We start from the raw sequence: 14,103 nt of genomic DNA, 5'->3' as shown, positions 1-14,103 counted from the left end.
CATTGAATACGAGTAGAACCGTCCGTAATAGGTTTAATATATTTATCAATGGCTTTATTCCATAAAATTGCTACTCCTCCAAAACCACGTGGCATGAATGAGGCTGATATTGGATCATCAGAATCTACGGCTTTACCACTTAAACCAACGTAATTACTACAAATCAATGGTACGAAAACTGCATGGACGAGTTTGCCTATGTTATTATTCTACAAATCAGCGGAGTTTACCGAAGCATTCCGATCTTTCTTATCATTACACAAGACGCCATTAATTTACAAGAACAATCTTGTCTCTTGGCTCCATAAACGAAACAAAGAAATAACAAGATACTAAAATACAACCATCATCACAATGGCCGGTAGAGACGATCCAGGGTAAGATACTGTTAATCTTCAATACAGCTGTGCCGATTCTGATGTTTGGAAGTGGAAAATAAGCGGAGCACATATTACGGAATTTATTTGGGAAATTCCCCTAAAAACATAACTTTCCCCTGTCAGTGCCTAAATGTTGAAAACTAGTTATGTATGAATGTATATTAACATAACAGAACACATAATAGTCCAACTTATTATATGTCAATTATCATTTGATAAGAATAAAGTTGTGAATAGTATAATATATTGTCCATATCAAATCTATTTATAGAATACATTGACACTTGAGATAAAAACCGACAAAAGGCGAAATACGACGAATGTAATACGAGATGAATTGTTCATTATCGCATAACATTTTTAACAGTCATTAATGAATAACAATGATTTTAAAAATGATGACAAAGAATAAAGTTACTAAGCAGTGATGGTAATTTTTTTTAATGGATTTGTACATCTGTCAGATACAATGTATACTATTGACCATGTCCTCAAAATTCTAAAAATATAATAAGATGATATAGTTGTAAATAGATTTCTGTTGTACCATACACTTGTTATAAATTAAACATTTATATGTATAATATAAATATGAGAAAAAATCTATTTTTCAGTAAATTTTTTGTTGGAAACCTCAGTTGGAACACAGACAATGGTAAGATATAAATTATTAGAACTTTGATGACTAATAAGTGTATGTTTCCGCATAAACATGAAAAAAGAAGATGTGGTATAATTGCCAATGAGATTACTCTCCACAAGAGACCTAAATGACACAGAAATTAACATTCATATGTCACCGTATGGCCTTCAACATTGAGCAAAGCCCATTATGCATAGTCAGCTCTAAAAGGCCCCAAAATGACAATGTAAAACAATTCAAAGCTTATTTGAGCTAATGATACATTTGTTTACTATGCTGGCATCAAATAAAGCTTATTTAGGTACATGTAGCTATATATGTATACCTTGATAATACATTCATTTACACATATTAAAATACCATATATACTTGCTTATGACTACAACTTATCATGACGGATTTCTAACTCTTAGTGGCTGTGTTAGCCTGTAAGGAGATGATAAACATTTGTTTACATGGATTCAAAATAAAATCTAAGTTTTTATTTTCTTTCTGTAAAGAAAAATTTAGAAAATATTGATATGGGGCATGTGATGTACAGAAAAAAAATGACTTTTTACTTTATCTAGATGTGTTGTGGAGGTACTTCAGTAGATATGGAGAACTGAGTGATGCAGTTGTCATCATGGACAGACAGACAGGAAGATCAAGGGGGTTTGGTTTTGTCACTTTCCGTGATCCACAATGTGTAGATGAAGTACTCCATGAAGGACAGCATACAATTGATGGCAGACAGGTAAATGGCTAAACATTATAACTAAATATTCAAATGCTTGGCTTTTACACACATCCCCATTTACTAAAGTCTTTTATTAAGAAAATTGGTTTTGTCAGGGGAAAATATTATTGGGGAATATACATGTACATGATCGAAATTTTTTGGTTTACCAGTTTGTCCAAATGTTATCATGGGACTAATCAATCACTGACCTACAAATGTACTAGTATTTAAAAAGGGAATGATAAATCCATGCCAAAGTTACCTTTTTTGTAAACCTGCAAGAAAAAGATTTATGTAACAATTTCAAAAGATCTTGATTAGCAAAAAAAAAATGCTTTCTGAACAAATTCACAGGGCTCTTTATTTAAATTGAGAAGAAATTATTTTAAGATATAAATAGAAGAAAGTAATATCATTTCTCTCTTAAAGTGCTGGTGCAATTTTAACTTATCTCTGTGTCAAAATAAGTAAACTGATAAAATGTGCAGGTGAACAATAAATATTTTTAATTTGGTTCATAAAAATGATAAAGACATCTTTTCATCAGTGATTGGGGAGACAATTTTGCAAATATTAAAATAAAATTGGGTTCTTCAATTTCCTTTTTTCTTCCTTTTTCTTACATTATTATCTGGTAAGTGGCATATAAAAATTATCATGGATTAAAATTCGTAATTTTTCTATTAAAATAGATTCCATTGTAAGATAAGATAATTATATAAATATAAATATGGGACTTAAAATACACCAGTAACAAAGAAAATGTTTAACACAAATTACATGTTTACCTTATATGAAAATAATCTGAGTCTTCTTTGCAGCTTAAAATTGTATCAGGACTGATCATAAGAAATAAAAATACAATGTAGATCAAATTAATTACTATTATTTAGGTGCTTCCCTAAAGAAAAATATGCCTGTCGGAGACGAAGGAGAAAGAACAAGGCAATATCAAGCTACGTGTTTTAGCTTAACAGCAACGAAGGGTAAAGGTCGTGTTAATTTAAGATGCGTGGACTTGATCTTGAATAAACGGCTGTTTACACTTCAAAATTAAAGAGTCCTTTTTACGAGGTTCAGGTAGAACGTTAACATTGACCTCTAAGGTCATGAACTCTTTTTAAGACGCTGATAATGTACAGTTTAGAATTAAGAATAATTGAGGCTGTGCATTTTACTTTGCAGTAAGGTTTGTATAGGATTTAGCATCATAAACATAATAACTTGCTTATCTGACACACATTTATAGAAAATAGTAGGATTCATATGTATATTTAACAGTGAAATCTGTCTAAATATACTATCTGATTTATAAAATAAATTTGGACTGTGAACAGAAGACATGTTAAATTAACATTTTTCTACAGTTCAGCAAATAGTGAGAAAAATCCATCTTTCTCAAATCCAACAACAGTAATTTTCATTAACCTGTGTCCAGAATTTGTAACAAACACAGAATTATTTTAAGGGTTTCAAAGCATTGGCTTTACTTTTATTATAAAATAGTTTTGTTTTAGTCTGTTGTCTATCTTTGTTTTTAAGTCAGCAGCATATTAGAATATTATAACTTGCTCAAATTTCATAACAAAATGATTTCTTCTTTGACACTAAATGTCATTGAAAGATCTCACTTTTGCTTCCAAACAGTCAACCTATTCTGATTAAATAAGAAAGGGTGTCATTGTATATTTATCTGTCAGACAATCAAGTGAATTTTATGAAGCTGTGTACACACGTATCCATACAAACTAGCATTTGTCATCAGTGTATAGACTTAGCATTAATCCACTCAAGTCTGGAATTCAATCGTTGCATTTTGATTATATTAAATTAATTTTTTCTTCTTCAATGTTGTAGGTGAATGCCAGACCCTGTAACAACAACAACAGATAGGCAGGATTTGAAGAGGAACAGTCAAATGTTAATACTAGCTGTTAACTAACAGAAAACATTATATCATAACTTATTATATGTTGAAAAATCATGTTTCTATTCATGTTTTAATTTGTGTGCCACCTATATTTTTATCATAATTTATAAATTTTAGACTGAAAATTTTATTATCTTTATGCTCTTTTATACAGTATACTGTAGTTATTTTTTTTATGTACAAGTGTCTGTATGAGATCCAATTTCATGAATTCAGGTACCTTATTAACAACATTTGTTACAATAAATCAGAAAAACTAGATCATTCTCAAATTTGTTTATTATTGTACCGTTCAAAGCTTTTTCCCCTGAGTTATTTTGTTTAACATTTTCAATCCTTAGATTTGGATCTATCACATGACTCAGTGAGTGAGTTACACTAGAAATTGACACTTGAAAAATCTCAACTTATATCATTGAATTCAGATTTTTTTTACAATTTGCAACGAAATTTGGGAATTTGCGAAGTGACTTAAAAAGTGTTAAATTTTGGAAAGTAGTATACATTGTACTTACAAATCAATTAGTTATGTAGTTTGAAAACAATCAAATGTTTTTTTATTTTCTTATGAGAAAGTCTTCTGTATTATTGAATTGATACCCAAATGAACTTTGAAGATTCAAGTCATCTTTATATACTTTCATCTCGGGTACTGAATGAAAGCTCACTCACTCATTTAGATTTTTTTTTAAGAAAGCATTTATATATATACATTATCTTTGTGCATCATTGTCTTAAAAAAGTAAAGTTTTAAATCTTATAATTGGATTTTTTGTTTGTTCGGGACATTCTTTATACGCTCGTTTATGGGATGTATTATCGTATACCGTTGTCTGTCGTCAAAATGAAATTAACTCAAAAATGCTTGAACCAATTTGCATAATAATACTTTAGTGTTGAATGGAGTTTTTTCATTAAAAAAAAGGAGGCTTTTCCAGTTTGGATGATAACTGGAAAATGCTTTTAACAGTTTTCATGAAACTTTGGAGAATAGTTTATATCTATTGATGAAAGCTCCCTTTCAATTTTTATAAATTTTAGATTATACACTTCCTAGTTATGAGTTATGGGATTTTTTCATATAATAGGGGGGATTTTCAAGTTTTCAGACAATAACTTTAAACTGCTACGAACAGATTTCATTTAACTTTGGTAAATATTTTATATCAATTAAGTTTTTTAGTTTTTCTCAAATTTTTTGTATGACTTTGAGAAGTTATTGAACTTGATTCTTAGAATATGCGACATGCGTATCATGTGCTCATGGCGCAGCTGTCTATTTGTCTTGACAAAGTATAAAAAAGTGATACATAGGTTTACTGTTTCTTGTGGCATAAACCCCTACACAATATGAGTTTGTGGTTCGCTCAAGTTTATGGGGAACCACTAGTACAGATGTTTAGTATGCAGTTGTAATAGCATTTCCATCATAGAGATTATTTGGCCTTTCCCCCTCAGACGTTTGATTTGAAACTATTACTTAGTTTAGTGTTAACATGAACAAGTTTGCCATGAGAGTATTGGCACATCCAAGGAGAATTTGTGGTCCCCCGTACAGACATAGTTCATTGAATGAATGTTTTGTATCAGTTTAAGAAGAACAAGTATAAATGTAAAGTCAATGACATTTGATATTCAAGTGTATTGGCATTTGCAAGTCCCATTTCCAAGGAGAATATATGACCACACCCTCTCATCATGTTCCATTGATATTGAATCTTTTACATAGCTTACTAGATTATGTTAGTTTAAAGGGAATCACTTGTGGTAAGTCAATGGTAATTGTTATGCAGTTTTATAAGCATTGGCATTTCACATTTCATTAGAGTTTGACCCTGCGCCTTCAGTCATGGTTCATTCATTATAGCATCAAAATAACAAAACAAGAGACATCAGATTATGGCAATAAAGAATCCCAAACAACATAACTTACAGCCATTTCGAGCGAAAAATGCAGTCTTCAACAATGGATAGGTGTTGATAACTCAGTAAAAAAAAGCATTGATAGTTGTTCTGTATTATTTTGGTCTGGTGCAGAGTTGTCTCATTGGCATTCTTATCACATCTTCTTTTGTTATACATTTAGAAGAATTGAAACATTAATCTCCATGAATTTATACATGAAAAAATCCAAATTCAAGACGCTAAGAGACCTACAGCCAGATAATTAGGTAAGGACGCACCCAGGGGGAAAACCTCCCAACAGAATGTTCCTCTTTTTCAATGGTCATGTCTGAACATCCTGAGGCATATTTCAAGGTTATTCAAGACAAGAACAAATATATAACAATTAAAGAAAGATGATTTATTACAAGGGTCATTTGGCACAGCACAATTTATGTAGAAACTAGAAAGTCCGAACATTTCACAAAAATGACTTGAAGAAGGCTCTGTCAGCTAAGATACAGGTGCAGATATTGAAGATTTAATGTACTAGACACAGATGATGATTTAATAAGATTGGTAACTAAGCTTTCAGCATGGCCTAGTTCGAGATGGTCTGTTTTTATGCCCCCACCTTAAGGGAGGGGACATTAAGTTGTACCCTTGTCCATATGTCTGTCCCAAAATTGGCTTCCGTTCTCTAACTGTTTGAATTTCAGTGGCGTCACTTTTACTTTTCTAGAGTTCTGCCTATTTACAAATTGAAATTGCTGAATTGTTCGTTTCAGTTCTCTAACTTTAGTTTGCCATAACCAAATATGAAACTTATACATAATGCTTATTATCACATAAAAGACATGATGAAACAGATCGAGTTTGAGTTTGGTGGTGTGAATTCTAGAATTGTACCACAATGTTGAATACCATTAGTAGAAGGTTGGGATTTATTTTAAGGGTTATGTGTGAAACTAGCTATATGGATCTCTCTGACATTGTACCACAATTAAGGTTCCATATAATGAAGCAAAGGCTGGGATTCAGATTGGGGTTTCCTTAATATGTAGGAATAAGGGGCCAAAAAGGGAAAACAAGAAGCATTTTTCTAGGTAACACTCAATAACTTGTGTTTAAGTGTATAAATCTCTCATAAATTATACCACTAGTTTCCATACTACAAAGGGAGGGTTATGGCTCAGATCATTTAACAAATAGGGACAAAAAAGGGGTTAAAGGCAATTTAGACCATTTAAAATCAGTGTAAGGGAGGTAATCCCAAGTCAATTGAAAGAATACTGTTATATATATATATATGTTTGATTGCATACCTTACACTGCTTGAAAATTAGGTATTAAATATTTGTTCTGATGATTAGCTGTAAGAAACCTATGATGTGTCAACGTATTGATCACAATCCAAATTCAGAGCGTTGTGTACATACTTGCTTCAACTGTTCAGGGTTTGTATAAAGCTGCGCCCTGCGGAGCATCTGGTTTCAATCGATATCTACATTCATTTGTCATGTGATACTTTTTTATCTTCACATCGAAGCAAAACTATCCTGGAACTCTCCTATTCAATGAGCTAAACTAGCCTTTTAGGCCATGAGAGCTATTGCATTCACTTTGTGTATGCTTTTGTCATATTTTCTTCAAAATTAGGTCACGGTCATATGGACTCTGCTAGAAATACATGTTAACCTAACTAGAGTGCACACCCTGAAATGTCTCCTTCTTTACTAATCATTGATATGATGTTGAGAGTCCTAAAAATAAAGCTTTATTACAACTGTCACACAAACTTAACATTAACTAGGAAAACTAAACATTGACCAATAAACCATGAACATGGGGCCAAGCTAGGTCAGATGAGCTTGATGGTCAAGGTCAAATGAGCATGATGTCAAGGTCAGATGAACCATGCTAGGCAAAATGTACAGCTAACTAAAAGTTCTTCCATACACCAAATATAGTTGACCTATTTCATATAGTATTAGAAAAAAATATAGTTATCCTATTACTTGTTATAAGATTTTAGAACTTAACATTACTTTTTTTCAAGCAGTCAATGAACCGTGAAAATGAGATCAAGGACACTGCCTTCTAAAATATAATGCTTTAATAAGTGAGCTAACGCCCCTAAAGCTGCAGGATCACTATCCCTATGTCGAGCTTTCTTGACAAAAGTCGCTGACTCAACAAAAACGATCCCATAATTGCATTCACCAACTATACTGAGTTGCTTTTCTGTTGGCTTATAGTACCTGAAGAAATAGAACTAATCACAAAAGAATCATATTTTATCACTTATCCGTGAAATGAGGTCAACGGGAGGTTTCAGTTTAAACACATCTTCTACAAACTATCTTCGTGTGGTCCTGATTTGAAACTGAAATGTGGCAAATAATTCCCAGAAGCAATTATGACGGAATATGGCGAGTTTGCTCTTTCCTAAATCTAATTGGATAAAATGTCATTACTTAGTGCAAATGCTAGCCTAAATTTATATATTTTAGTATTTATTCATAACATACAACAGATACAGTTAAGTCTGTCTCATATCTTGAACTACATCTAGAATTTGACGATGAAGTAGTTTTTGTTTCCATATTCCAGAGCTTTCTTATCTTGATTTTCTTGATAGAGGGTTGCTGCTTACAAAAAGCTATTACCCGAAGATCATAGGCAGATCTAGGGGCCTTTGGGCCCGGCTCCCCTTTCGTGGAAAATATTTGATTGATTATATAGGGATTCACTGAAGTCCCCCCCCGCCCTTTTAGGTCAGTCAGTCTTTGTTATCAGTTATATTAAAAGAAAGAATATAGCATAGTTAAAAGCCGTTCGTCTTGCAGATCAACTACAGCTCTTTAACAAGAAAAAGAGGGCATCAGCAGACATTAATCAGATTTGATCAAATCGTGTTGCACTTGTTCCAATAAAACAAATTGAATAGGTTAATTGAATATGATAATTAATTAAATATCAATTTAAAAGTAATACAAAAAGTCATATTTTTTCATAAAACTAGAGGCTCGCAAGAGCCAGTGTGTCGCTCACCTGTATTTACTGATGGTTTGGAAATCATGCCGGTGTCCTATAGCCATTCTTCCCCCATGCCAATTTTTCCGGGGGGAAAAACTGGATCGATCCAATATTTCCCCGCGGAAAAATTGGCATGATCCAACTTTTCCCCCTCAACGTTATAGGGGGAAAACGAGGATCAGGCCAATTTTTCCCCTTTGCGGCATGATAAGCTATTTTTCCCCTTTATAAACTTATAACGTCGGCGACGTCAGTTAGAAATTTTTATCCTGAAAAATGAATATTATCTTTTTTGATTAGTTTAGCGGTACCAAAGCTTCATCGTATTAATATAAATTGATATGTATTTATATACACCATGTATACATACACACGAAGCACATTCTGATGCAGTGATCACATCCATTCTCAATCGTGAACCCTTGGTATCATTTACCTACTGAATACAACCACTTCTGGTCAGTTTGAAGATTTTGACTTTACATGATAAATCATTTTTGTACCACAAGGTAAAAGTACCCATCAAAGGCATGGATAGAGAAAAATACTCATCGCCTTTAAGCTTTCATTCAGGAGAAGAAGTCCGATAAGTGTGAAACTTCATCAAACATAGGGGAGATATGAACCCCCTCTCCAACCAGCATGGGAGACGTGCAGTGGAAACTTGGATCGGAAGTACAGGAACTACCTCTATCATTGTGACTCGCTGTACAAGATCTACAAAAATATTCCACCTGCCCTAAAGGTGTATATATAGGGTCGACCACGATCTAGCACTTATGATACAAATATCCACCGGAGTTACACGGACCTGGTAGTAAGTAATAAATAGCCACCGTACGGCCTCCAAAAGAAAAGAAAAAAACATATATAGTCGGCTATAAAATGCTCCGACCATACAAATAAGGGAACAAAACAAACAAAACTAACAGGCTTATTGATTACAAAATAATTTACAAAAAACCCAAACTCAAACGACATGAACCAACAACAACCACTGTAACCGGTACTTCATGTTCCTGGCTTTCGAATGGGCATTGGTGCATAAACAATGTGGTGGCCAAAAACTCAACCCTCCCCAAATGAACCCAACCTAGGACAGCACACCGCAAGAAAAAAAATATCAGTTGAAATTGGCTTCACTAAAAATGTTGATACGTTGCACAATAATCACTTACATAAAAACAATAGAAACAAAACACCGAAATAAAAGTACTCGCAGTTACTGAAACTTATTTCAAAGCTAGTGAAAATATAGACGGACTAGTGAGCATAGACAGACTGGTGAACATGTGAACAGACGGATGAATATGTAGACAGACTGGTAAACATTAGAACAGACGGGTGAATATGTAGACAGACTTGTCGACATACAGACAGACATGCAGTTGAGAATGTATAAAGACTAGGGGACACAAAGAAAGACAGATCGATTAGTTGAAACAAAGATAGACTGATAAACCTGCAGACAGACTTTTGTTTATGTAAAAGAACTAAAAAATTGTATCTATAAACCTATTTCGAACACTGTTCGGGTTAATTTTCAGACGTGTATATATCTACAGTGATATCTATAATATAGGGTGAAAGATTGGCATGGGGGAAAAGTGACTATATGTATACGTATTGTCAATTTTCCGCGGGGGAAGAATGGCAATGATCCAAACTTTCCACGGGGGAAATATTGGCTCATGCCAGTCTTTCCCCCGGGGGAAAAACTGGCATGGGGGAAGAATGGCTATATAACACCGGTAAAACTGATAAGGTCATGATACAACATTTTAAGTGAAAATTTGACAGAAGTCGCAAATCGAAAAATAAATAGATATTAAACATTTATGTCGTAATGTGGAATTATGCAAGAAACATTGTTGTAATCATTTTCTTGAAAATTATATGCAAGTCAAATTATTTGCTTTCTTTTTTTGTTGTTGTAAAAAGAAGAAAATTAAACAAAACTTATCAAATATTGCCATTTGCACATGTATATTTGCCCTATCATGCCTATATACTAGTAATATATATTGTGCTTTTAAGATTTATAATGACCGAACGTCATAATAGTAATGATCGACGCCGTTGATTGTTGTTGCCTAGGCTTTACGAATAGTCTGCAACCCTTTGTTGTACGACACGAACGTTGTTCACTTTGCAGCAGTCATGAGTTTTCAAATTGCATATTGTGGAAGTGAATGTTTCGAAATCGATGAACAGAAAGAACACGGTGAAAATAAGGAAACCAATAATCAGATCAGATTACAAAACTATACAGAGGACAAAAAAATCGGTGAAGGCGACAAAAGCATTGCCACCGAGGCAACATCAACATGGCTAAATTTTGTAAAGCTTCATTTTACTAATGATGAAGTTGTAAACAAAATTAAACGAAGGAGAAATTGCGCTGAGTTTGTTCAAAAACAAGTTGCAAATGCAAGTAAATCTTGTTTATTACCGATTGTTTCTGGACTCAATATAACGGACTCCAAGACAGTTGAAACAGGCACAATCACCTTGGATGAAAGACTGATAGAAACCGAGGATGCTATAGTCCCTCCTCCTGTGAAAATGTCTGCATTCCTGTCGTCTGCAGCAAACCCGTGGACAGCAGACGACAATGACGAAAATGTATTACCTGAAGTAGAGCAGGTTCAACCGACAGAAGGGTGCTTGTGTTGGCCTCTTGTTCATTGGGTAAGTCTGTATGAAAAATGTAAATGATAATTGAGCAAGGTAAAACAGAAGAATGTTGACTATTGAGCACAGTTTCAAACAGGAAAAATCAAAAATATGCGTATCACTACTATACTAGAGGTGGGAAAAGGACCTCAAAAATAAAATTATCAAAGGATACAGCAGATTTAACTTTTTTAGCTTGTTATTTGATTGGGATGCATGACTATATATAGCTGTTATTTCACCTTTCGTTTTCATTATTGTGAAGGATAATCTCGGAAATTAAATGCTTTGATAGCAATGAATCCCGGCGCATTTGTTTGTTATTATTATTCCCGCAATGCATACATGCAATGTAACTTTCGATCCTCGTATCGGTCACTCATACAGTATTTTGACTCTTTTCTTGGTTCAATTGTTTATTCTCGCTAATGAATATTGTAAATATCGTAAAATAGAAACCATATGAGATTTTAATATATAAAAGGGAAGATGTGGTATGATTGCCATTGCCAATGAGACAACTGTCCACAAGAGACTAACATGACACAGCAATATAGAAGTTGACATCTCTAAAAAAATGTATATCTTCAAAGCTAATAATCGTTTTTTTGCGACTTTAAATTGAAGTCTTGTGTATTTATAGATATACAGAATACGGTACCGACTGTTTGACAAGAAAAAGGACAAGAAACTTCAGAAAAAATACAAAATCTATGGATTATGAATACAGAGAAATACTACGGTATGTTTTCCCAAAATTAATTACGTATACTATTAGTCACTGAAAATTTATCATGCAAAAGCAACAAATAAACTAATGAATCTTATGTGTAATTGTATTTAAATCAATTATTTTTTTATACTTCTATATATTTAGCAAAACATGAAATGGGTAATACGTAATGGTACAATATACGATACTTCTTGGTATAATTATTTGGAAAACGTTAGCCCTTTTAATTCATTGCAATTATTTCTTTGTAGATATTAAAAGCACAGACAGAAGAATAGTTTGGCCTGAATTTTTTATTAATAAAATAGACTGCAAAATCATAATTATCTTTATTTAGACTGAAATCTTGACTACAGATACGCATGAAATTTTTTTTTTTGGCATAAGCGTTTTTTTCGGTGAAATTCATAGGCATCGGTTATATCCTGTCTTTTTCCGAAAGATATTCTTAAAAGTGTTGTGCATGTCCCTCATTGCGGGGAAACTTGTTCTGGTTAACGCGGCGACACATTGTTTACCAAATATAAAGGGACATTAGCATTCAGGGCATTGAGGCAAATTGTTGGAAATATAAAAAAAAAGCCTGAAACAAGATATTGTCTTCATGTCAAATTGTTTTCACGGAAAGTGTCTAGCGAGAAGCAAGTTCTCTTCAATGTCTGATGTCGCTCCTGTATGATTTTCGTGATCCATATTTCTGTTTGTTTTTCTTTTAGTTTTCCGAGTCTATTGTTTTTACTTCTGTGTCCCAGGTTTGTCTTAAATTTTGTTCATTTGTCCAGTTGTGCTACTTTATAACTATAGTCTGAGTGAGGTTTTTTTATTTGTAAACGTGTGGTTTTGCAAAGTTGCATGTCCACCAATGTCAAGAAATTGTGCGCGAAAATATTTTAAGAACATACGATGCTACTAGACACAGAAAAAAATAATCGTTTCTGCATTTAGAGTTGATATATATCAAATATAAAAAAGAAAATGTGGTATGATTGCCTATGAGACCACTATCCACAAAAGACCAAAATGACACAAACATTATAAGGATGTACTATAGGTGATCTAAGGTAAAATTAAATAAATCAAGAATTCAAAATTGATACTTTAAACTGGAAGAGTATTGGAAAAGGATCAAACTAACTGAGCTAAAAATATTGATAGGTCATGGAGCTCCTTTCGAGATATTTGATTTATAAAATATGGCGGGAAAAGGCTGACTCGGACTTTTACCTTAATTTTGCATTTGTATTATTTGGGTCTCAAATCAAAAGAAAGAAAATCAAGAATCTTAAAAGATAAATAGGTGTTATGGGGCAAAATATTTTTCTTTGTATCGTATGAAAAACACCGAGGAGTCCGAACATTTGACACTTATTCCAAAACCTCACCTAAGTACATCCTTTAAATAACAACTATAGATCACCGTACGGCCTTCAACAATGAGCAAAACCCATACCGCATAGTCAGCTATGAAAGGCCCCGATAAGAATGCAAAACTAGCTCTTTTTTGTAGGTAATCCAGAATGGCCTCTATTAATAGAAGACCTACCTAGTATAAGTATTGTTAACTTGTTCTCGTCCTGAACATGTATGAAATATTTGCCACTGGGCGTTAAGCAGCCAACAATCAATCAATGTAGATAAAAATAGATAGCTGCAGACATGGTTTAAATTAAAGTAAGACCATCAATTTCCCGGTATCAAATCATCTATAAAAGGAACCTCAATGTATTACCAAATGACCTTTTACATTGGAGGGTTAAACTTGCATTTATAGTCGTGTTCAGACCCTTTAATATGGAGTAAACGTACACGGGACCTAATCTCACGCAGTCAATGCATAGAAATAATACATATGATAAATGATATTTTTTTTATTCCTGTTCCGGCTTCATCTTGATATTTGCTGGGGTCTTTAACAATAAACGAATAATTAATATCGTAAAATATGGTCAAGAAGTCCTAAGTGTCGACTTACTTAAAGTATAAAATTGCACTGTCATAATATAATATTCATATAAAAAAAATCAACAAAGTCTAAGTAAAATGCAAGACAAAAACAGACAGACAGATCCGGTTTTAATGATTATTAGTATTACAATG

General features: G+C 33.1%; 2 protein-coding genes across 3 annotated transcripts; both read left to right on the top strand.

The window, feature by feature from the left end:
• The first annotated feature begins 222 nt into the window (after positions 1-222).
• Positions 223-4,437, top strand: LOC134715339 (heterogeneous nuclear ribonucleoprotein 27C-like). 2 transcript variants are annotated; one of them, XR_010106665.1, is made up of 5 exons: positions 223-377; positions 995-1,035; positions 1,593-1,759; positions 2,638-2,730; positions 3,602-4,437. XR_010106665.1 is itself a non-coding variant. In XM_063577451.1 (4 exons), exons 1-4 carry the CDS (start codon positions 355-357, stop codon positions 3,635-3,637), a joined length of 267 nt encoding a protein of 88 aa, XP_063433521.1. In that variant the 5' UTR covers positions 223-354; the 3' UTR covers positions 3,638-4,437. The 2 variants fall into 2 exon arrangements, 1 of the variants encoding a protein (XP_063433521.1); XM_063577451.1 differs by lacking the exon at positions 2,638-2,730.
• Positions 4,438-10,702: 6,265 nt separating this feature from the next.
• LOC134713956 (uncharacterized) lies at positions 10,703-12,329 on the top strand. Its single transcript, XM_063575222.1, has 3 exons — positions 10,703-11,288; positions 11,917-12,015; positions 12,258-12,329. Exons 1-2 carry the CDS (start codon positions 10,758-10,760, stop codon positions 11,995-11,997), a joined length of 612 nt encoding a protein of 203 aa, XP_063431292.1. The 5' UTR covers positions 10,703-10,757; the 3' UTR covers positions 11,998-12,015; positions 12,258-12,329.
• The last annotated feature ends 1,774 nt before the right edge of the window (positions 12,330-14,103 follow it).

Source organism: Mytilus trossulus, chromosome 4 (assembly GCF_036588685.1).
Source record: "Mytilus trossulus isolate FHL-02 chromosome 4, PNRI_Mtr1.1.1.hap1, whole genome shotgun sequence".
In the NCBI taxonomy this organism is placed as follows: Eukaryota; Metazoa; Mollusca; class Bivalvia; order Mytilida; family Mytilidae; genus Mytilus; species Mytilus trossulus.
Note: the sequence above shows the minus strand (reverse complement) of the source record. Positions and strands in the feature narration are given on the sequence as shown.